This window comes from Somniosus microcephalus, chromosome 23, assembly GCF_052327205.1.
Source record: "Somniosus microcephalus isolate GS21.2 chromosome 23, FLI_Smic_1.0, whole genome shotgun sequence".
Classification (NCBI taxonomy): Eukaryota; Metazoa; Chordata; class Chondrichthyes; order Squaliformes; family Somniosidae; genus Somniosus; species Somniosus microcephalus.
This window is the reverse complement of record NC_141009.1, coordinates 15,995,020-16,021,082: the sequence shown is the minus strand read 5'-3', so window position 1 is coordinate 16,021,082 and position 26,063 is coordinate 15,995,020. Positions and strand designations below refer to the sequence as shown.

The 26,063-nt window shown below is 42.2% G+C and overlaps 1 protein-coding gene across 1 annotated transcript in view; it reads left to right on the top strand.

Moving 5' to 3' along the window:
* Positions 1-26,063, top strand: part of LOC147101679 (formin-binding protein 1-like) — a 94,056-nt gene that overhangs the window by 15,359 nt on the left and 52,634 nt on the right. The window contains exon 2 of the mRNA XM_085965465.1: positions 27-142. Within this exon, the coding sequence (XP_085821591.1) occupies positions 27-142 (116 nt within the window). The remainder of the gene's footprint in view (positions 1-26; positions 143-26,063) is intronic.

Below are 26,063 nucleotides of genomic sequence, written 5' to 3'. Positions count from 1 at the left end.
TATTATAATCTTTCTCTGCCCTACAGGATCAGTTTGACAACTTGGAAAAACACACACAATGGGGAATTGAATTTGTAGAAAGATACAACAAATTTGTTAAGGATCGAACAGATATTGAGATCAGCTATGCAAAACAGCTTAGGTGAGTACTGTGAATAGTAATAAATGCGTTCAATTATTATACTTCGTGCAGAGAATACTGTAAATCAGTGTTACATAATATGCTAGCCACATGTAGCTAATTGGGAATCCAGGTGTGACCAATTGCATTTCTGATAAGTAAATAAAAAATGAGTAACGTACACAAGTCATTGGGCATCTGATCTCAATACTCATATCCGCATGGTCTATGTATGTGTACTTGAACCATTTTGTGCGTTTGTTGGTAAAATGATAAAAAATGTGTTTTGATTATTAAGTGCTTCATTTCCTTCGTTACTGAACGGTGGTAGATGTGAGTAAATATATACAAGGGAAGTACATTTACCTGTATTGCATGAGTGCATGTAAGGCGTTTTCTGCTAAAATGAATGCATGTGGTTTAAACCGTATCGCCATCGCCACACCTGTGGCTAGTCCACAGTTTCTATTAGACAGCACTACTGTGAATGAAGGGATATTCTCAATAAATTCATACTTTATATGTTCTAGTTGTAAGGTGTTTCTGGAAGAAAACATTTTCCAGATGCTGTTGGAATTTAATTACAGGAATAAAGAGATGATCTGAAGATCCAGTCTCAAACTCGAGACTTGGTCAGTATTTTGCTGCTATGAAAGGGTAATGGCGACTTGGGGTAGGCTAATGATCAAACCAACAACAATTTCACTTATCTGCAACCAGTAGCAACAGGGCAAACAAAGATGTACTGCCATCTGCACAGGCTTTACCATAAAATTAGAGATCTCTGGTAACAAACCAAGTGAAAAAGCAGTTTGAACACTTGAGGGTCACTGGTTTACAATTATTAGTAGCTATATTAAGATGTTAATGTGAAATATTCTGGATTCTTGTCTGAAAAATTTCCCCATATGATTTCATTTTGCTTAAGAATCATTGGAAACACAATGGTAACTAAGGATTGGAAAAGGACTAGCATAACGCCAATTTGTAATCGGGGGTGTAAAGATTACCGTGGGCCAGTAAGGCCAATATCTGTGGTAGGTAAAACATTAGTCATCCTGAAGGAGGAAAGAATGAAGCATCTAGAGAAATATAGAATAATGAGATAATGAGCGAGTTGACGTGGCTCTGTGGGTGAGAGGTGGGGCCTGACAAATCTATTGGAATTTTTCAATGAAGTAATAGACCTAATGGACATGGGGAACATTGCTACACTGGAGGTTGGTCTACTATTGGAAAGCACAGAATGGAGGAAGAGCTTATTTAATGGATCAGAAACTGGCTTAATCAGAGGAAACAAAGGTAGTTGTACTTGGAGGTGCAAAAGCATAGAAAGTGATATCTAGCAGAGTACCTCGACAATTGGCGTTTGAGCTATTACTGTTTCCAACGTACAGAAATGATTTGGAAGTAAGGACGAAAACAAAGATGTTTAACTTTGATATCATACTTTGGGGTGGAGGGAGTTGAGAAAGGCTAAGAGGAGATTTACTGGAGGGTTTTAACATTACAGGAAACTTTGGTTCATCCGGAGGTTGTATGTCCGGAAACCTCGATCTAACGGCAGAAATCAGCAGCCGTTTTGGTTAGGTTTTTTTTCTTCTCACTTTTTTTTTAAACAGTCAGGCTCTGGAAAGCGTCTCTGTTGCCTAGCAACAGCTTCAGAGATGCTTCCAAGGTACGGGCCGAGTGTTTACAAGCTGTTGCTAAGCAACAGTGTTTGTTGTCAGATACGGAGATGAAAACCTCCGTATTCTTCAACATGAGCGCTGGTCTATCCGGAAGTTTTGATAGATCGGCAGCAGGTCGGTGCCGGATATCGCGAAGTTTCCTGTATAAAGAATTTTGGCAAAGGGAATAGGGAACAACTATTTATCATGATTAATAAGTCAGTGACGAGGGTTCATGAAATTTAAAATTGCCACTAAGAATTAGCAGAGAGGCTAGCTGAGTTTCTTTCTGCAGTTAGTTGGTGGTAGTTCAGCCAAAGACCATTGCAGCTTTTAAGGAGAAAGTATATTGCCATTTGAAGCGGAGGAAGATAAAGGGAAAGAGCAAGCAAGTGGAATTATCTTTTAGATTCCTCTAACAAAGAACTGGCAGAGACACAATGGTTTTAATAATCTCTGTTTGTGCTGTAGACTTCTAATATGGAACAAATTGACGAAATGGAGAAAGATTTGGATAAATTTGAAAATTGGCAGATTTCACAAGTGGCAGATGTTGTTCACTTTATATAAATGTGAAGTGATTTGACTGAAGGAGTGGACCAAGCAGTGGGGATATAATCCAATCATTAGTTGTGGACAGCTCACAGAAAAAAAATCAACATAGTATCACAGCAAGGAAGCAAACAAGATCTTGTTTAGTTAGAAGGACCGAGCATAAGTCCCAGAAAATGGCAACAAACTTATACAAAGTTCTACCTAGAATACTGTGTACAGTCCTGGCATTGGCAAAGGACAACTAAACTGACAACTTGGATTAGATGTCTGAGTCACCAGGAGAGGCAGTAGAAGCTGAATGTGTTTACCTAAGAGAAAAAGAAAGCTAAGAGAGATGTTCTTTAGGTGATCAAGATTCTCGGGCACACAGATAAATTTAACTATTTTTGGCCTAATCATAAACTCTACAACTGAAGGCATTAGCTGAGAGGGGAAAGGTGAACGGACAGTTCAGATTCAAATAATATACATGGAGAGTGGGGAAAATCTGGAGCCCATGTCCCTGGAGATAGACAATGTTGGCAAGTTTGGGAGGGAATTGCATACATGGTTGGCAGAGAAAGCGATCGAGCTATAAGGGAGATGAGAGACGTAGATAATGGCCCTGAATTTGCAGTCGGAAGCCTCCAATCCGCAAATAAAATGCCCGCGTACCTGGTGGTCCGCGAGGTACGGAGACTCGTGGTCCTGGGCGCCTCAGGGTACCCGCGGGTAGAGGTCCACGAATCCCAAGGGCGCAGCTGGTTCACCAGCACCCCTGGGATCATGTGGACCGGCCCAACGAATGAAAGAAGGGGAATCCCCATTCATGCTTATGTATGGAATCCTCATAAGCATGAATGGGAATACCCCCAAAAATACGCATGAATGGGAATACCCCCAAAAATACATGTACACGCCAAATAAATTTTTTAAAATTGCATATTTCAAATTAATTAAAATGTACTTAAAACAAAAATTACCTTTTTTTGAAAAATATTTTTAAATGTTTTAAAGGGTGTAAAAATAACCTTACCTTATTGTGCCTTATCTTATGCCTGGCATAAGAATTTCACGGGCATTTGCTGGGCACAAGTTGAGCAAATAGCCCAACTCTCCACCTGCAGATGCCCTTTTCCCGGGGATGCGGAGGATCTTGCAAGTTCCAGGTTTTTGCACATGCGCTTCGCGTGCGGAAACCCGGAAATTGCGCAGTCCTTAGGGGCCGCAAATTACAGGCCAATATTTATTGATCTTTGGGACCAACCAGACAAATAACTAAAGTTATGAACCATTGTCTTTGCTTGGGCCAGATTTTTGTAGGGTATGCAACTGGATTTTTTCATCTTCTGATTTCGCCCCCACCCCACCCACGTCCTGAAAGTGGTGCCACATGTTGGGGTATGGTTGCACAACAGCCAGCAACCCAATGATAACTCAACAAATGGCCTTTCTATACACGTGAACATGCATATAATGTGTTGGTGCTGTATTCAAATGTTAAGGGCTGAGCTTGATCCTGCCCGCCCCATAAAGGTGTGCATTTTCAAATGGGGACTACTGGTTAGCAGTCAGAAGTGGGAATTGGGCTGATTTACAATATCGCAATGTCATTAAATTCAAGTGCAGAACTAGAAGGCACAAGTACAACATCAAAAAGTTTCAAGAAAGCAGAAATAGCAAGAATTTGTTTTTCAGCACACTAATAGATATGTGAAATTACCCTCACAGCAAAAACATTGTTGCTGTGTTGAATAACTGGAGCAGGATTGCTGGTTGGGATTTAAGATTTTGGGGTTTTGTGTAAATGCTCAAATGCTCCATGGAACCTCGTGGTTCTTTTTATGCTGGAGATACGGAAATGCCATTAAGAATGAACTGGGCACAAGTGAATAATTGTAGTGTAAGGATCTATTAGAGTTTCACTCAATTATATTTGTGGGTCATGATGAAGTTTTGCACAACTGTGCCTCAGGAGTTAAAATGTGCTCGAGTCCATGATGAAATAAATTAACTTGATTGGACAGCATGGTATTTTTCAATTCTGTGCTACCTTGTGTTTATTTGCATTCTCAAAAACAGTATTGCAAGAGAAACCCAACAAATGATCGGTGAATGCATTCACCGATCATTGTTGAAATAAAAGTAGTTTGCAATTCTTGCTTTTTAAAGTCAGCCTTCAATAATTAAATGAAATTGAGAGAAAAGCTTTGATATCAATTTCTATTAGATAATGTGAACTGAATAATTTAATTTTCTCTAAATGTAATTGTGTCTACCCTGCCAGTTGATCAAGTGGCCGCTGCCAAAAAATTGTCGCCTTTAGACTAGGATCTTTATAAACAGGGCCATAAAGTCTGAATGCAGAATATGTTTTTTTCTGGACAGGCCCAAAAGGAAATGAGGAACAGCAACTGCCTGATACTGATGCAATGTCACGTGTGAATCATACCATTTTGAAATATGCTTTTGTTGTAATTTTAGTTAATGGAATTTTATAGTACACTGTATTAGAAATTCGGCAAGCAACACCCACATAGTGGCTTCTTGCACAGAGAATGAGTAATGCATGTGTCATGCCTTTAGGGATCTGTCGTGGCAGGAGACAAAGCTGAATTGCTAGCTATTAGTTATTGGTAAATTGCATTCACCGATCATTTGTTGGGTTTCTCTTGCAAAGGGTGTATGCTATAGAACAGCATTGTACACTGTAACTGATTTCTTAAATCTTAATAAAAGTTCTGAGTGACAAATAAATCCAAAATTTGGTGAACACATCAAGGCTTAAAAGGAACAAAAGGCAAAATACTGCTGGAAATCTGAAATATAAACAGAAAATGCTGGAAATACTCAGCAGGTCAGGCAGCATCTGTGGAGAGAGAAATAGTTGATGTTTCAGGTCTGTGACATTTCGTCAGAATTGTCAAATGTTAGTTAACAGGTTTTAAGCAAGTGCAGAACAGGTTTTAAGCAAGTGCAGAGGCAGGGCAAGAGGGAGAGGGGAGGAAAGAACAAAAGGGAAGGTGTGTGTTAGGGTGGAATGACAAAAGGGATGATGGTGCAAGGCAAAAGTGGGTGGTAATGGGACAAGTAAAGAAGTAAAAGATGGGTCTGGAGGAGCTGTAAATGGCAACAGCAGAAACATTACCAGCACCTACTGTCTGGGGAAAAAATGGGAGCATTGGTTATGACTTGACATTGTTGAACTCGGTGTTGAGTCTGGAAGGTTGTAAAGTGCTTAATCGAAAGATGAGGTTCTGTTCCTCGAGCTTCCATTGAACTTCATTGAAACAGTGCAGGAGGTCGAGGTCGGAGTGGAGTGGAGAAGTAAAATGGCAAGCGACCGGAAGCTATCCCCTCCCCCCTGCCTGTCTGCTCATGCAGACTGAACCCAGTGATGTGGAAACTCTGATCTTGAGCTGAGTTCAAACCTCCTATTCTATCACTCACCAACAGCACCTATTTCCACTTCTGCAATATTACCTAGCTGTGCCTTACTCTTCCCCATGCTGTTGAAATCCTTCCCTCATGGCTTTGTCACCTTCAAGCTCGACTTCTCCAACACTCTGCTTGCCAGCCATCTGCTGTCTGTATCCTGTTGCACAGTTGCCTATTATCCCAGTCCTCAATGAGTTGCACTGGCTTCCCATTCCCCAGTGCATTGTATTCAAAATCTTGATTCACCTTTACAAATCCCTGACCCCAGCTCGATGCCCAGTTCGCACCCTCCATCATTTATCACAAGCCTTCAACTATGTTACTTCTACATGGATTTATCTACCTAAATTCCTCGACTGTTTTATTTTTCTACCCACCGTCAAACCTTCAAACACCTACTAAAGATCTATTTCTCCTACCATGCCATTGGTCATCTCACATGATTCTTCTGTTGTTCAGCATTGATTTCTATTCTGTAAAGAGCCTTGGATATTTACTACATTGCAGGTGCTGTATAAATGTTTTGTGGTTCATCACAACAGGCTTGTAAAGGCTCTGATTTTTTTTTCCATATTTATTGACTGCATCTTTCTGAAATAGGCTTTAGCTAGTTGGCTATTAATGTTTTTGTTTAAAATAAATTGCATTAGTCAAACAGTTGTGGGGTAAGTCATCAACATTTTACATCTTATAAGACTGATTCATCTTGTCATGATTTGTCCAACAGGAATTGAATTGAGCCAAGAATGGGCAGAGAAATTACCTCTGTTTGACAGTTACCAATATTATGGAGTCTGTATTGATGCTGATATAAACCAGATTCCTGTCAGATGTAAATTTCATGCTGGTTGAAAAAAATTTGATTTTTTTTCCCCCCAGTATAAACTTGGAGGCACCTTTATGGCTGAATCCCACTAGCTCATCTGATACCTATGATAAATACTGAATTTTGATATTCTGTCTCAAACTTTTGCTATTTCTAACGTCATAATGTGTGGACTCGTAAAGATTTCCATTATATTGTGGGGGGTACCAATAGAAACAGTACTTGTACAATGGATTTTGTTTTATGTGCAGTAGTAGAGCAGGACAGTTCTAGTCCGGATGTGTTTAATAAACTTCAACTGTTAACCAATAATTAATCATCAATGAACAAATGGCTGTCCAGCTGCTGATGACTTTTCTGAAGTTTGGAGAAAGAATTGGTGACTTTTGTTTGTTCTTGGGATGTGGGTGATCCTGTCAAAACTGCATGTATTGCCTAATCCTAATTGCCTTGAGAAGGTGGTAGTGGGCTGCCAACTTGAACTGCTTCAGTCCTTGTGCTGATGGTGCTCTTACAAGACTGTTAGGTGGGGAATTCCAGAACATTAAGCCAGCGACACTGAAGGAATTGCAATATGTGTCCAAGTCGGAATGATGTGTGACTTGGAGAGAAGCGTTGAGGTGATGGCATTCTCACAACATTGCTTTTGTCCTTCTTGGTAGTAGAGGTCGCAGAGGAGAGAGGTAATCTTGTGGGGAAGAGCAAAACTAGAGGTCATCAATACAAGACAGTCACCAAGAGATCCAATTGGGAATTCAGAAGAAACTTCAGCACAAATTGCATCCTAATCTCAAGTCCAAATTATAATATATCGAGAGGAGAAGTGGACCCTTAACTGACTCCTTGAATACACCACTTTCAACCATTCTCTAAAATTGCAAGAGTTAAAAAAAGTAACAGGAACTGAGCTGAACAGATAACCCAGCAAATTTCATTAATTATATAAAAAAATAAAACACAGGAATGCTGTCTGAGAGCTGTGTTTTGAAAGAGGGAATAGAAATAGATGAAGATTAGAAAACAAAATAAATTAACCAAAGTATTATTCTCAAAATTCAAAACCTAAAAATTCCAGTTATTTGTTAATAACCTAAATATTTTAGCAATGGCTTATGTATTTACTTTTGAAATATCTAATAAAATTGCATGTTTTACCTGCCTGTAGTACAAGATGATATGATCAGTATTCTGTTTAAGAGCACAGATTTCTTAACTTGCTGTAGATTACAAAGCAGAGGTTAAGAGTGGCAAGCAATGGCGTTATGAAGCTTCAACACTCTGCCATTCATGCCCATTGTATATCCTCAAAGTAAGTTCCTGATTTTAGGCACCCCACTGCAAATGGGGTGGCCAACCCGCTAGAATATTCGTGCACATTTGCTACATGACAACAAGTATTTATATAGCGCCTTTAACGTAGTAAAACGTCCCAAGACGCTGCACACGAGTATAATAAGACAAAAAATTTGACACCGAGGCACATAAGGATAAATTAGGGCAGGTGACCAAATGATTGGTCAAAGAAGTAGGTTTTAAGAAGCGTCTTAAAGGAGGAAAGAGAGGGAATGAGGTAGAAAATTTTAGGCAGGGAATTCCAGAGCTTAGGGCCTAAGCAACTGAAGGCACAGCCACCAATGGTTGATCGATTATAATCAGGGATGCTCAAGAGGGCAGAATTAGAGGAGCGCAGATATCTCGGGGAGGGGGGTTGGTTAGAGTCAGTGTTATGCAGCACAGAAAGAGGCCCTTCGGCCCATCGTGTCTGCGCTGGCCATTAAGCCCTGTCTATTCTAATCCCATTTTCCAGCACTTGGTCCGGAGGCTTGTATGCTATGGCATTTCAAGTGCTCATCAAAATGCTTCTCGAATGTTGAGGGCTCCTGCCTCTACCACCCTTTCAGGCAGCGAGTTCCAGATTCTAACCACCCTCTGGGTGAAAAAGTTTTTCCTCAAATCCCCTCTAAACCTCCTGCTCCTTATCTTGAAACTATGCCCCCTGGTTATTGACCCCTCTACTAAAGGGGAAAAGTTCCTTTCTATCTATCCTATCTATGCCCCTCATAATTTTGAACACCTCAATCAGGTCCCCCCCTCAGCCTTCCCTGCTCTTGTTCAAAAAAAAATTACTTGCTGTTTACTCCCCCTCATTTACTTACCCTCAGAGCTCCTCCTCTGTGCTCGCTGTGATGTTACTTTTTCAGATTTTCCCTTATGTTAGCTTCATGCTAGTTTTAGATTAGTTACTAATTATTCTGATACAACTATTTGCAGTTAAGCTTTTAAAAGAAACAGAATGTGTACAGTAACATGGTTGATAACAGAATGAAACTATAATCGTGACGAGATACTCGAGATGCTACAACTAAAGAGCACAGAAAATTACAAGTGATTTAAGAGAGTTTTGCTAGGGTAAATGGAGAAAGAGTATTTCCTCTGCTTGGGAAGACGGTGAAGATGGGTCAATTTAGACCCGTGATTGAGATTAAGGAGAGCAGTTTGGTGAAATTTCTTATGCTGAGAGTTGCTAGAGTATGACATGCTTTACTGCAAGGAATGGTTGTGGCAGAGACCATTGCATTTTTAAGGGAAAAGAGGATAAAGGCTTAAAGCAGAGAAGGCTATCGGGAGAGAGTAAGGGAGTGGGATTAAGATACAGAGCTGTGGGAAGAGAGCAGGACAGTGGGATTAGTTTTGGATTGCAAAGAGCTAGCAGATGTGATGGACCGAATGGCTTCCTTCTGTGCTGTAAACTTCTATGATTTCTCCTTTGTTGCTCTGTGTTGTTTTTCTTTTTATTATCACCAGTCATCCTCTACATTGTCTTGACTTGTCTGCTGCTATTTTATAAAAGTGATTAACCATGTAATTATTTAGGTTCTGTATTATTTTGCATTGTAAGTTAAGCAGCCTCACTCCAAAGCTTTGAAAATAGAAACCCTGGAAAATACTGAAAATTTACATGTTATTTCAATGCATTGGAAAATTCAGCGGCATATAGTAACAAAGATCAGTAACATGTTCATAGCAATGGACATTGTCCTGAGTTAGCATGGAGGTTCAGTGTTATGATGAATTCTACCAAGGTTATACACATGCCAAGTGAAGATGGTGTTCACTGGTTGGATCTGAAACTGTAGTTGGGTCATGCCAAGCCCCATTTGTTGCAGGGAGGAAGAACTGTCTTTTTCTTTCCTCTTCTCTGTCTCTACCCCTGCCCTGCACTATTTCTGGGTTGAGGATAAAAATGTGGGCCTGGAATTTACTATCAGTGGTGAAGCAACGACGATCATCACTGACCTCTAAGAAAGCTGCCCATAAAGATCTCGCGATCTCTGTGATGAAAATTTTCTCGATGTTAAATTGATTGTAGCGCTGTCAAAAGGGAATCCTCAACAAAGAGCAGCAGTCATGTCTTCAAGCTGTCGAAACAGCCAATTAATTCTCAGACGGCAAACCAGGAAATAAAAAGTACCGATTCAATTCATTAAAAAAATTTTTTTTACAGAGAGCAAAATGAAGATTGGAACATACACATGGGGTTAAGGTAGAAGCTGAAATATCATAAACAAAAATCTTGTAATTTTCTATTATAATGGAGAAATTTGACATTCCACAAATATAAAATTGATTTTATGGCCAGAACAATTATTCAGCAGTTTCATTCATGCTGTTAAATCCCCAGTTACACCTATTCCAACGGGTCTTAACTTTTTAGGGAGTGTTTAAGAGCGACATTACAGTAGAAAACCTTAAGTTTTTGTCAGTTCAGCTGATTTCACTGATTGCCGGCTCTGGGGAGTTCCACAGCAACTGCAGGATTTAGCTGCGCACCCGCTTAATCCTGAGGGTACAGTCAGTTTCAGAGAGGCAATGAAGGTATTGGCATAAATCTATTCTACTTGTCTGGCACAACATATTGATACACTTGTGTCACCATGTAGTTACCAAAAGAGTTGTTTATTTTTCCAGAGTTCTCTTCAAACTTGAACCACTTTTATCTCTCATATATCCACCCTTAAGTTAGAAGGATGAAGGAACAGATTGGCCCAGAAATTCGGGCCGGGGGCTTCCCGCGGGTGTAAGCCCCCGACCTGCACTTAGCTAACGCGCCGGCCGTTGAGCTGTGGGCCCGCATGGGATTCCGATCCTGGCCTCCTCCAACTGCCGGCGCATAGTGCTTGCGTATCCCAGGGGCTCAGTTAGTTCGATGTGTCCCCTGGGATCACGTGGGCCATGGAGAGCCAATGGTAGCAGGGAATGCTTCATTCGTAAGTTTGACAGGAAGACCTGTCAAACCTATAAATACTATAAGCCCCAAAACATTACTAAATCTACAAATAAATTTTTTTTTTAAATCACATTTTTTAAATAAACTATAAATTACATGAAATAACTATTTTAAACAATAATTTAAATTTTTGGAAAAAATAATTTTATTTTCTAACAGGGCTAAAAATAAACTTACCTTTCTTTAAAGTATTTAAAAATAATAAAACTGTGGAAAAAATGTTTTAATATTAATTCGCCACTTACCTTGTGAAAAGCAGGCCTTGCGACTGCTTTTTACATGTCTAACTTCTGGAGACTTACCCTCCCGGGAAAACCTGCAAAAGAAAAAAAAACGTAAGTTCGATGCGCACGCGCTGCCTCTCCTGCGCACGTGTTCGACCTCTGAACCCCTTCTTTCAGGGGAACGGAAGTGCTGGTTTCCCGCGCATGCGCAGGCATGCAGGAAACTGGCACTTCCATTGGGCTTACGGGTGAGTACCCCGTGCGTACTCACCCGTGGAGACCCGAATTTTTGGGCCATTGTTTTGCTTTGCACTAGCGTTGTAGTTATAACATAACTTGTATCTGGAGTCTGACACTGGAGAAAAGTGGAATGAGTTTCCCAGAGGAGGGAATGTCACTCTGCTTCCCTTCTGTGTCAGTTTGTTTCTTGACATCCAATTTACACAGCGCATGTTTATTGTTGGTGCAAAAACAAAACTCTTTCTCACTGAAGCCAAACTTGTAATGCAACTGCTATTAAAACTTCAATTATAATGATGCTCCTTGCCCAACCAACAGAAGGGTTATGAAGTGAGACTGGCTTGCTTTTCACTTTTCTGGAGGATGCTTCTACTCTTTGCCACATCACATTAAAGCTCTCCTTAGATTTGACACTACTCATCACAGAGATATTGATCGATTCCAGCTTCAGTCAGCACTGGGCTGACAGGTGCTGCTTGTGTTGTCTTTTCTGTAGTCACACTGAATAAAAGTTTATTCTAGCAGCTCATTTTAGAACTTTTAACTGATAATTTTACATCAGTGCAAATGTAACCCTGCTGATCATGAAAGGAAAGAGAAAACAGGGAACTGTAGGCCAGTTAGCCTGACATCAGTAGTAGGGAAAATGCTAGAATCTATTATTGGGGATGTGGTCGCAGGGCACTTAGAAAATCATAATGTGCTTAGGCAGTGTCAGCATGGTTTTATGAAAGGGAAATCGTGTTTGACAAATCTATTCAAGTTTTTTGAGGGTGTAACTGACAGGGTAGATGAGGGGGAACCAGAGGATGTAGTATATTTGGATTTTCAGAAGGCATTTGATAAGGTGCCACACAAAAGGTTGTTACACAGGATTAGGGCTCATGGGATTGGGGGTAATTTATTGGCATGGATTGAGGATTAGTTAACGGGCAGAAAACAGAGGAGGAATAAATGGTCATTTTTGGGTTGGCAATTTGGAACTCGTGGAATGCCGCAACGATCAGTGCTTGGGCCTCAGCTATTTACAATCTATAACAATGATGTAGATGAGGAACCGAGTGTAGCATATCCAAGTTTGCTGATGATACAGAGCTAGTTGGTAAAGAAAGCTTTGAAGAGAATGCAAAGGGATATAGAGCAGGTTAAGTGACTGGGCAAGAAGGTGGTAGATGGAGTATAAGGAGGGGAAATGTGAAATTATCCACTTTGGTAGGAAGAATAGAAAAGCAGAATTTTTTTAAAAAGGTTTAAAATGTTGTTATTCAGAGCGATTTGGGTGTTCTTATACACGAATCACAGAAAATTAATATGCAGCTACAGCAAGCAATTAGGAAGGCAAATGGTATTTTAGCCTTTCTTGCAAGGGTGTTGGAGTATATAAGAACATAAGAAATAGGAGCAGGAGTAGGCCAATCGGCCCCTCGAGCCTGCTCCGCCATTCAATAAGATCACGGCTGATCTGATCCTAACCGCCAATCTACTATCACTGAACCATCTCCTGAATCTAACAGAATTAGACACACGAAATAGGAGCAGGATCAGGCTACACGGCCCCTGGGCCCGCTCCGCTACCCACAGGGCCATGACCGATCCGAACCTAGACACGTGTCCAAATTCCTGCCCGTTCCCCGTAACCCTTTATTCCCTTTACTTCTTGGAAACTGTCTATTTCTGTTTTAAATTTATGTAATGATGTAGCTTCTACAGCTTTTTGGGGCAGCATATTCCATGGACCTACCACCCTCTGAGTGAAGTAGTTCCTCCTGATCTCAGTTTTGAAAGAGCAGCCCCTTATTCGAAGACTATGCCCCCTAGTTCTAGTTTCACCCATCATCGGGAACATCCTCCCCGCATCCACCCGATCCAACCCCTTCACAATCTTATATGTTTCAATAAGATCGCCTCTCATTCTTCTGAACTCCAATGAGTAGAGTCCCAATCTACTCAACCTCTCCTCATATGTCCATCCCCTCATCCCCGAGTGAACCTTCTTTGTACTGACTCGAGAGCAAGTATGTCTTTTCTTAAGTATGGACACCAAAACTGTATGCAGTATTCCAGGTGCGGTCTCACCAATACCTTGTACAACTGAAGCAATACCTCCCTATTTTTATATTCTATCCCCCTAGCAATGAAAGCCAACATTCCATTGGCCTTCTTAATCACTTGCTGCACCTGCATACTAACCTTTTGAGTTTCGTGCACCAGGACCCCCAGATCCCTTTGTACTTCAGTACTTTCCAGTTTCTTGCCATTAAAATAATAACTTGCTCTACGATTTTTCCTGTCAAAGTGCATAACCTCACACTTTCCAGTATTGTATTCCATCTGCCAAATCTCTGCCCACTTACTTAGCCTGTCTATGTCCCCTTGCAGGTTTTTTATGTCCTCCTCACTCACTACTTTCCCTCCCATCTTAGTATCATCTGCAAACTTTGATATGTTACACTCGGTCCCCTCCTCCAAATCGTTAATATAGATTGTAAAGAGTTGGGGACCCAGCACTGACCCCTGTGGAACACCACTAGTTACTGATTGCCAGTCCGAGAATGAACCATTTATCCCAACTCTCTGCTTTCTGTTAGATAGCCAATCCTCTATCCATGCCAGAATATTACCCCCAATCCTGTGATTTTTTATCTTAAGCAATAATCTTTTGTGTGGCACCTTGTCAAATGCCTTTTGGAAGTCTAAATACACTACGTCCACTGGTTCCCCTTTATCCACCCTATATGTTACTTCCTCAAAGAACTCCAGCAAATTTGTCAAACATGACTTCCCCTTCATAAAACCATGCTGACTTTGTCCTATTAAATTATGATTATCCAAATGTCCTGTTACTGTCTCCTTAATAATGGACTCCAATATTTTACCTACCACAGATGTTAGGCTAACCGGTCTATAGTTTCCAGCCTTCTGTCTACTGCCCTTTTTAAATAAGGGTGTTACATTAGCAGTTTTCCAGTCTGCTGGGACCTTTGCTGATTCCAGGGAGTTTTGGAAAATTATTACCAATGCATCCACAATCCCTACCGCCACTTCCCTCAAGACCCTAGGATGTAAGCCATCAGGTCCAGGTGATTTATCCACCTTGAGTCCCATTATTTTACCGAGTACCACTTCCTTAGTGATTTTGATCGTGTTTAGCTCCTCCCCCCCCCCCCATAGCCCCCTGTTTGTCCAGTGTTGGGATATTCTTAGTGTCTTCTACTGTAAAGACTGATACAAAATATTCATTCAGTGTTTTTGCCATCTCCATATTTCCCACCATTAATTTCCCAGTCTCATCCTCTAAGGGACCAACATTTACTTTAGCCACCCTTTTTCTTTTTATATAACTATAAAAACTCTTACTATCTGTTTTTATATTTTTTGCTAATTTACTTTCATAATCTATCTTCCCTTTCTTAATCAATCTTTTTGTTATTTTTTGCTGTCTTTTAAAGTTTTCCCAATCCTCTATCCTCCCACTAGATTTGGCTACCTTATATGCCCTTGTTTTTAGTCGAATACTATCCTTAATTTCTTTACTTAGCCACGGATGGCTGTCTTTTCTTTTACACCCTTTTCTTCTCAGTGGAATTTTTTTTTTGGAAGTTGTAAAATAACTCCTTAAATGTACACCACTGATCATGTATCGTCTTACCCTTTAATCTATTTTCTCAATCCACTCTACTCAATTCCGCTCTCATACCTTCATAGTCTCCTTTATTCAAGCTTAGCACGCTTGTTTGAGATCCAACCTTCTCACCCTCTAATTGAATATGGAATTCAACCATGTTATGGTCACTCATTCCAAGGGGATCCTTTACTAGGACATTTTTAATTAATCCTGTCTCGTTACACAGGACCAGATCTAAGGTTGCTTGCCCCCTGGTCGGTTCAGTTACATACTGCTCAAGAAACCCATCCCTAATACACTCAATGAACTCATCCTCAAGGCAGCCCTGCCCAATTTGATTTGTCCAATTAATATGATAGTTAAAATCCCCCATAATTATAGATGTTCCCTTATTACAAGCCTCAACTATTTCCTGATTGATACTCCGTCCAACAGAGTTGCCACTGTTCGGAGGCCTATAGACTACGCCCACTAGTGTTTTTTTCCCCTTATTATTCCTTACCTCCACCCAAACTGTTGCATTATCCTGATCTTTTGACCCAATATCATTTCTCTGTATTACAGTGATTCCTTCCTTTATTAACATAGCCACCCCACCTCCCCTTCCTTCCTGCCTGTCCTTCCTGATCGTTAAATAACCTGGTATGTTTAATTCCCAGGCATTGTCACCCTGCAGCCATGTTTCTGTAATGGCCACAAGATCATACCCATATGTAGTTATTTGTGCCATTAACTCGTCTATTTTGTTACGAATGCTACGTGCATTCAGATGGAGAACTTGCAAATATGTTTTGTGACACTTAGTTCCTGCTTTTGCCCTTTCTATTACTTTACCTTTTACTCCATACCTTCTGCCCCTTCCTGACACACTCTGGTTTTTCATTTCCCCACTGCTACCTAAGTCTATGACCTTCTCTGTTGTCATGTTTATTATTTGCTTTCCAGGAACCTCCCCCCCCCCCCCCCCCCCCCCACTAGTTAGTTTAAAGCCCTCTCTACAGCCCTAGTTATATGATCCGCCAGGACTCTAGTCCCAGCACTGGCCAAGTGAAGCCCGTCCCAACGGAACAGCTCCCTCCTGCCCCAGTACTGGTGCCAGTGTCCCAGGAAGCAAAACCCATTTCTCCCACACCAGTCTTTGAGCCACGCATTTAACTCTCTAATTTTATTTGTCCTAGCCAAATTCGCTCGTGGCTCAGGTATTAAATTATTACCCTTGAGGTTCTGTTTTTTAATTTGACCCCTAGCTGCTCATACTGCTTTAACAGAACCGGCTTCCTAGTCCTATCTACGTCGTTTGTACCAACATGGACCACGACAACTGGATCCACCCCCTCTCACTGTAAGTTTCTTTCCAGCCCAGAGGAGATGTCCTTAACCCTGGCACCGGGTAGGCAACACAGCCTTCGGGACTCTCGCTCTCGGCTGCAGAGAACTCTATCTATCCCCCTAATAATACTATCCCCTACCACTACAACATTTCTATTTACTCTCCCCCTCTTGAATGGCCCCCCCGTTCCACGGTGCTGTGGCCAGGTTGCTCATCCTCCCTGCAGTCCCTGCTCCTGTCCCCACAGGGAGTAAGAACCTCGAACCTGTTGGTCAAGAGCAAGGGCTGCGGCTCCTCCAGTTCCACCTCCTGGGTCCCCGTACCTGCCTCACTCGTAGTCACACCGTCCTGTCCCTGACCATGGGCTACATCTGAATTACTTAACTTCATAGGTGTGATCACCTCCTGATACACAGAGTCCAGGTACTTCTCCCCCTCCCTGATGTGTCGCAGTGTCTGAAGCTCAGACTCCAGCTCATCAACACGGAGCTGGAGTTCCTGTAGCAGCAGACACTTGTCACAGATGTAATCGCCGTGAGCCTCAATGGGGTTCACCGGCTCCCACATCTCGCAACAGTAACACATCACCTGCTCCATTCTATTTAATTAATTAAATTTTTTATTGTTAGTTATGGACACCCTCTGCCCGATTTTAGATGCTAGTATCCCCTTTAATTAATTGAATTAAAATTAAATCAATCCCTCTAGTTACACCAGTTAAATGGTTTACCAACAGTCACTCTGCACCAGAAAGGCCTTGGTACACTACAGCAACCTTAAAAACTATAAACCACAGACTTGAAATTTTAAAACGAGAGAAATACTCCAACCAATCACCTACCTGTTTTGTGGTGACGTCACACCTTGAATACTTTTTACCTCTCTCCTTGCCTGAGATTGGAGATTGGTGAGGCCTACCTGAGCCTCTGGGGCTCTTGTAGTCACGCTGCTCCGCCTCCACCCGCTGCCGATGCCGCACTGAGGCCTACCTGAGCCTCTGGGGCCTCTTGTAGTCGCTCTGCCGTGCTGCTCCGCCTCCACCCGCTGCCGATGCCGCACGGAGGCCTACCTGAGCCTCTGGGGCCTCTTGTAGTCGCTCTGCCGCGCTGCTCCGCCTATGAGTAAGGAACTCTTGCTTCAATTATATAAGGCTTTGGTGAGACCACACCTGGAGTTTAGAAGAATGAGGGGTGATCTAATTGAAATGTATAAAATTCTTCGAGGGCTTAACGGTAAATGCTGAGAGGCTGTTTTCCCCTGGCTGGAGAGTCTAGAACTAGGGGGTCATAGTGTCAGGATAAGGGGTCGGCCATTTAGGACAGAGATGAGGAGAAATTTCTTCACTCACAGTTGTGAAGCTTTGGAATTCTCTATCCCAGAGGGCTGTGGATGCTCAGTCGTTGAGTATATTTAAAACTGAGATCAATAGATTTTTGGGAATTAAGGAATATGGGGACAGGGTGGGAAAGTGGAGTTATAGAATCATAGAATGGTTACAGCACTGAGGGAGGCCATTCAGCCCGTCGAGCCCATGCTGGCTCTCTGCAAGAGCACTTCAGCTAGTCCCACTCCCCCGCCCTTTCCCCATGGCCCTGCAGTTTTTTTTCCCTTCACTTACTTACCCAATTCCCTTTTGAAATTCACGATTGAGTCTGCTTCCACCACCCTTTCAGGCAGTGCATTCCAGATCATAACCACTCGCCGCGTAAAAAAGTTTTTCCTCATGGCACCTTTGGTTCTTCTGCCAATCGCCTTAAATCTGTGTCCTCTGGTTCTCGACCCTTCCGCCAATGTGAACTGTTTCTCTCTATCTATTCTGTCTAGACCCATCATGATTTTGAACACCTTTAACAAATCTCCTCTCAACCTTTTCGGCTCCAAGGAGAACAACCCCAGTTTCTCTAGTGTAGCCACGTAACTGGAGTCCCTCACCTCTAGAACCATTCTGGTAAATCTTTTCTGCACCCTTTTTAAGGCCTTCTCACGCTTCCTAAAGTGCGGTGCCCAGAATTGGACACACTACTCCAGTTGAGGCCGAACCAGTTTTATAAAGGTTCATAACTTCCTTGCTTTTGTACTCTTAAGCCTTTGTTTATGAAGCCCAGGATCCTGTATGCTTTTTTAACTGCTTTATCAACCTGCCCTGCCACCTTCAACGATTTGTGCACATATACCCCCAGATCTCTCTGTTCATGTACCCCATTTAGAATTGTACCCTTTAATTCATATTGCCTCTCCTCGTTCTTCCTACCAAGATGCATCACTTGCACTTTTCTGTGTTAAATTTCATCTGCCACGTGTCTGCCCATTTCACCAGCCTGTCTGTCGTCTTGAAGTCTATCACTATCCTCCTCACTGTTCACTATATTTCCAAGTTTTATCATCTGCAAATTTTGAAATTGTGCCTTGTACACCCAAGCCTAAGTCATTAATATATATCAAGAAAAGCAGTGGTCCGAGAACCAACCCCCTGGGGAACACCACTGTATACCTTCCTCTAGTCCGAAAAACAACTGTTCACCACTACTCTGTTTCCTGTCACTTAGCCAATTTTGTATCCATGCTGCCACTGTCCCTTTTCTTCCATGGGCGTCAACTTTGCTGGCAAGCCTATTATGTGGCACTTTATCAAACACCTTTTGGAAGTCCATGTACACCACGTCAACCGTATTGTCCTCATCAACCCTCTGTTACCTCATCAAAAAACTCGATCAAGTTAGTTAAATGCGATTTGCCTTTAACAAATCCATGCTTACTTCCTTAATTAATCCACACTTGTCCAAGTGACTTTAAATTTTGTTCCTGATTATCGTTTCTAAAAGCTTCCCCACTACTGAGGTTAAACTGACTGACCTGTTGTTGCTGGGTTTATCCTTACACCCTTTTTTTGAACAAGGGTGTAACATTTGCAATTCTCCAGTCCTTTGGCACCACCCCTGTATCTAAGGAGGATTGGAAGATTATGACCAGTACCTCTGCGATTTCCACCTTTATTTCCCTCATCATTCTAGGATGCATCCCATCTGGTCCTGGTGACTTATCTACTTTAATTACAGCCAGCCTTTCTAGTACCTCTTTATCAATTTTTATCCCATCCAATATCTCCACTACCTCCTCTTTCACTATGACTTTGGTAGCATCTTCTTCCTTGGTGAAGACAGATGCAAAGTACTCATTTAGTACTTCAGCCATGCCCTTTGCCTCCATGCGTAGGTCTCCTTTTTGGCCCCGAATCATCCCTACCCCTCCTTTTACTACCCATTTATTATTTATGTGCCTAAAGAATACTTTTGAATTCCCTTTTATGTTAGCTGCCAATCTATTCTCATACTCTGTCTTTGCCCCTCTTATTTCTTTTTCACTTCCCCTCTGAACTTTCTAAATTCATTGTTGATGTAGAAGATCAGCCATAATCTTATTGAATGGTGGAGCAGGCTCGAGGGGCTGTATGGCCTACTCCTGCTCTTATTTCTTATGTGATTTGTCAGTCATAGTTGTAGTCTGGGATTTTATCCAAGAATTGAAGCCGACTGTTGCTTTTGTCTATTTGCTTGTTTCCAGGGATTGTGTGATGTGACAGCCTCCTACACAGACTATCAAAATATCTATGAATCAATCTTTACAATCAAAATGCATATTAAAATATTTTGTAATAAGCCATTCATATGTGGAAAAATATAATAAAATACTGGTAGGTTGATGGTTTAAAAATAGATGATCATGAATTCAGGAAAGGAGGAGAGAAAATTGAAAAACAGTATCGGAACATAAGGTGGGAATGAGGGCAGCATGGTGATACAGCACGATGAAGTTCCAGTGCACTGTTGGATCCAGTTTGGTGCCCAATGTTCCCCACATGAGTTACTGATTTCAGCCAAGCTGTTACTGGGATATGCCAATTGCAGGCAAGACATCGATTCAAAATAATTTGCAAAAGAACTAGAAGGGAAATTAGAAATGTCTTCACACAGAAGGGTGTTAAAATCTGGAATGCACAACCTGAAAGGGTGGTGGAACCAGATTGCACAGGAACTTTCAAAAGGCAACTGGACACTTACTTGAAGAGGACTCATTTGCAGGGTTATGGGAATGAAGCTGAGGAGTGGGACTAAATTTGACATTTCTTTCAATGTATTGTCTAGTATATCTGTAATGGTTGTATGTTCTCTCCAGTCTGTTTTACACAGCCTATAACAATTAGTGTGAAAGCAGCATCAAAAGTTGGAGTACAGTGAAAATGCATGTTGAGACCAGTGTATTGTAATTCATAGTATATCTGTAATTATTGTATACTTTTCAATCTGTGAACCTATAACAATTGGTGTGAAAGCAACATCAAAAGGTTGGTGTACTTTGAAGGCTTTCTAACAGAATTCACCAATAAAAACTGTTGAGTTAGCTGACCAATGGGGTAACAGTTGGGAATTGAAGGGAGCAACAATATAGCCCTCCACCCCTGGGCTCAGGAGAGGGAAACATAGAAACATAGAAGATAGAAGCAGGAGTAGGCCATTCGGCCCCTCGAGCCTGCTCCGCCATTCAATGCGATCATGGCTGATCATCCAAATTCAGTACCCTGTCCCTGCTTTCTCCCCATACCCCTTGATCTCTTTAGCCTTAAGTAATATATCCAAATCCTTCTTGAATATATCTAATGAATTGGCCTCTCCTGCCTTCTGTGGTAGAGAATTCTACAGGTTCACCACTCCTCATTTCTGTCCTAAATGGCTTACCCCTTATCCTTAGACTGTGACCCCTGGTTCTGGACTCCCCGACCATCGGGAACATCCTTCCTGCACCTAGTCTGTCCAGTCCTGTCAGAATTTTATACGTTTCAATGAGATCCCCTCTCATTCTTCTAAACTCCAGCGAGTATAAGCCCAATCGACCCAATCTCTCCTCATACGTCATTCCTGCCATCCCAGGTATCAGCCTGGTGAATCTTCGCTGAACTCCTTCTATGGCAAGAACATCCTTCCTCAGATAAGGTGACCAAAACTGCACACAATACTCAAGGTGTGGTCTCACCAAGGCCCTGTACAATTGCAGCAAGACATCCTTGTTCCTGTACTCAAACCCTCTCGCTATGAAGGCCAACATACCATTTGCCTTCTTAACCGCCTGCTGCACCTGCATGCTTACCTTCAGCGACTGGTGTATAAGGACACCCAGGTCTCATTGCACTTCCCCTTTTCCCAATCTATTACCATTCAGATAATCTGCCGCCTTGTTTTTGACACCAAAGTGGATAACCTCGCATTTATCCACGTTATATTGCATCTACCATGCTTCTGCCCAATCACCCAACCTGTCCAAATCATCCTGGAGTTTCTCCGCATCCTCCTCACAGCACACACGCCCACCCAGCTTTGTGTCGTCTGCAAACTTGGAGATATTACATCTAGTTCCCTTGTCTAGATCATTAATATATATTGTGAATAGCTGGGGCCCAAGGACTGATCCCTGCGGTACCCCACTAGTCACTGCCTGCCACTCTGAAAAAGACCCGTTTATCCCAACTCTTGCTTTCTGTCTGCCAACCAGTTCTCTATCCAAGTCAATACCTTGCCCCCAATCCCATGTGCCTGAACTTTACATGCTAATATCTTATGCGGGGCCTTTTGAAAGTCCAAATACACCACATCCACTGGTTCTCCCTTATCTATTTTACCAGTTACATCCTCAAAAAAAATTCCAGTAGATTAGTCAAGCACGATTTACCTTTTTATAAATCCATGTTGACTTTGTCTGATCCTGTCACTGTTTTCCAAGTGCTCTGCTGTTACATCTTTTATAATGGACTCTAGCATTTTCCCCACTACTGATCTCCGGCTTACTGGTTTGTAATTCCCTGTTTTCTCTCTACCACCTTTTTTGAATAGTGGGGTAACATTAGCTACCCTCCAATCCATGGGTACTGTTCCAGATTCCATTGAATGTTGGAAGATGATGAGCAGTGCATTTACTATTTCTAGGGCCACTCCCTTAAGTACCCGAGGATGTAGATTATCAGGCCCTGGGGATTTATCGGCCTTCAATCCCATCAATTTTCCTAACACCATTTCCCTACAAATACTGATTTCTTTCAGTTCCTCCCTTTCATCAGACCCTATGTTCCCCGACATCTCTGGGAGGTTATTTGTGTCCTCCTTTGTGAAGACAGAACCAAAATATGTATTTAATTTTTTTTCTCTCTCCCACATGGCAACGGTCTCTATTTTCTCTCCACGGATGTTGCCTGGCCTGCTGAGTTTTTCCAGCATTTTCTGTTGTTATTATGTATTTAATTGGTCTGCCATTTCTTTGTTCCCCATTATAAATTCCCCTGATTCTGACTGCAAGGGACCTATGCTTGACTTCACCAATCTTTTTCTCTTCACATATCTATAAAAGCTTTTACAGTCAGTTTTTATGTTCCCTGCAAGCTTACTCTCATATTCTATTTTCCCCTTCTTAATTCATCCCTTTGTCCTCCTTTGTCGAATCTTAAACTGCTCCCAATCCTCAGGTTTACTGCTTTTTCTGGCCAATTTATATGTCCTCTCCTTGGATCTTATGCTATCCCTAATTTCCCTTGTTCGCCACGGTTGAGTCACCGTTTTAATTTATTTTTATGCCAAACTGGGATGAACAAATTCTGTAGTTCATCCATGCGGTCTTTGAATGTTTGCCATTGCCTTTCCACCGTCAACCCTTTGAGTGACATTCCCCAATCAATCCTACCCAACTCGCGCCTCATACCATCGTAGTTTCCTTTATTTAAATTCAGGACCCTAGTCTCTGAGTCAACTACTTCATTTTCCATCTTAATGAAGAATTCGATCATATTATGATCACTCCGACCCAAGGGGCCTCATACAACAAGATTGCTAATTAATCCTTTCTCATTACATAATACCCAGTCTAAGATGGCCTGATCTCTGGTTGGTTCCTCGACATATTGGTCCAGGAACCCATCCCGTAAACACTCCAGGAATTCCTCCTCCACAGTATTGTTACTAATTTGGTTAGCCCAAAACCAAGATCCTGTTCCTAATTTCCATCCAATGGCTCACGTTGGCAAGTACATGTATGGATGTCTGTTGAGAACAAGATCAGGTTGGAATGTTGGCCTCTATGATCGAATACCCTGGCAACGCTTACAGTTGAAGCTCACAGATGAAGGGGACTTGGGCTTGGTACTGGAGAGTGGCTAGTGCCCAAGGAACTGCAGCCCAGCAACCATTGGTGCCTTAGCCGAGGAGAATATTGACAATAAAGGTCATTTTAAACAATACTTCAACTATTCTAATGCATTTCACAGCCACCATAGCCCAATTTAACTTGAAAATGTCAGCGTGATGATACAGATATGTAGTACTGAGCATGGTCTCCTATTCCTCCATCATGTAATGTCCCAGGACCTGCATCATTGCACCAGTTCATTTCGTTCTCCTGCCAAAGGTTCTCTGCTCCTTGCATTACACTTCTTGTCCTCAAAAATTTGGAATAACGGGGGCGAAATTGGAAGCATTAGCACCGGCTGCTACCGCCACAAAATGGCGGAAAGACGGCAGCCAACGCTCTTCCGCCAGCTGGTGGCGGATACATCAGCGTGGGCCATTTTCCAGCTGCTGGTAACCATCAGCATCAGGGAGATTTAAATGACAGAGATCGTGACGTCAGTGAGTGTGTAACGCTCACTGGACGTCCGATCTCCAACATTGGATTTACACTTAACTTAACAGCAGTGCAAAACAATGACAGGGAGAGCTGTCATCTATCAGCAGAAAGCAGGCTGCAGCATTGATATTTAAAGGCACCATCCCCAATCAGCTGCACCTAACATGGTTCTGCAGCTTCAGTGGCTATTTGCTACTTCCTGCAACTGAAACAGCTTTCTTTCGTATTTTAAAGTTTTTTTGGTGACCAGGAGTGTTGATTCAAGTGCAGAAGTCACTCCATTATTTGTTTTAAAAACTTCTTCTCACAACACTTCCTCACAGTCATGGGGTCTGCGGGATTACCTCAGGAGGACAGTGGCGCTGAGGAGGAGGAGGGCGACGACGACAAGGCAGATGAGAATGAAGAGAAGGAGGGAGGGCGGAGGCAGCGAGACAATTGGCCTTCCGGCCGGGCTGTCTGTGACTGGCTCATCAGACTCCGATTCACATGAATGAAACCCCAGATCCCAGTAGCTGACCACATCCCTCTCACGCCATATCACAGTGCCCTCCTGGGCACAAAGGTGACATGAGAGAGACCACAAAATATTCCAAACACAATTAATAAACATATTCAGAAACATATCACACCTAACATGAATTCTAATAACTAATGACCCTTGTGCCTGCTATAGTTGAATAGCTGTCATTGTATGCAAGGTGAGAGATGTGGGTGTGAGTGTTGCTAGGTAGAGATTGTTGGTGGGTGAGTGCTGGGGGGTGTGGTGCATTGAGCATTGTGTAAACCTTGTGGTGCAGATGGTGATGTGTAGCATTTGTTGAATCTTTCACTCACCCTGACCACCTGTGTGAGCTTGTTAAACTTCTTCCTGCACTGTGTGTTGGTTCTGAGGACCACCGTGCTGCCTGTGACGTGGTGTGCCACCTCCCTCCACATATTCTGGCAGACATGTGGCGAGGGCCTCCTGCCAGTTGGTGGGTACAGGACCCGCCCGCCTTCTTTCCACCGCTAAAGCCAATGCCTCCAAAGCATCATCGGAAAATCTCCGAGCTTTCTCCCTGGGGCGGCGATCTGCCATCAGGATTTGTAAATAAGTGCTCCTTCTCCTTGTCCTCCTTATGGTTGTTGTGGCAGCTGCACACCGAACAATGCTGAGAATGAGGTGCCGCAGCATCAATAAACCTCCCCCTTTAAGTAGTGAAAAAAGCCTGTGGCAATCATTACTTACATTTAGACTGCCCCCAATATTGCTCCATCTTTTCAGTGTAACGCAAATAAGCTTGGGTTTTTAGACGAGGATCATGACTGCAATCATTTTAATGAGGAGTGAGAACGCATTTTGCGTGTAGCCAAGACGATTTTCAACTTGCGCTACTGAACCATTTTTAGTCTAAACACTGCCCATTTCTTGGCTATAACAAATTTCTAGCCCAAAGTCTTTAGCCTCTCTACTGAAGATGATTAGACAGCATGACGTATTTCTGTTCTATTCAAGGGCTACCAGTTGCAGTGATTGATAGATACCTTGACTTGTTCCTCGAGAGTATTCATTAATAGGATTTACAATTTTTTAAAAATGGATAAAGTTACGCAGTTGTATTCTTTTTTGGTTATTGATATTTCAGAATGTTCTGTGAATTGTTTCACTTGTGGACAAGTCGAAGTGGACCACAGGGAGGCGGCGGGCAGGAGTGGATTACAGAATTTTAAAATTAAAACCACTCCACCTTGAGAGAAGTTGGAGCTTACATATTTAATAGCACCAGCAAGGTGGCAGATTGCGATGGTAGCTGCTGAGAATTCTATTCCCTGGCTCTGAATTCTAATCAAAAGGCTATATGTGGCAAATACATTTTTGTGCAATTAGAAAATCAGAATGTGCCTTTCAAGTGCCAGGGCTTTGTTTGAGTTGCCAACTATACCAGCCATTAATCATGTGCTACAACTTCCTGTTGGTAAATCCAGCCCTACCTGTGCAGTGTTCTAGACTCCAGAGAAAGAGGCAGCCCAAATACAGTTTGGACGATGTAGTCTATCAGACGTGTAGATTGATGTATTCTGGGAGCCTGCGACCTGGTTGAGCTGATTCATTCAGGGATCTG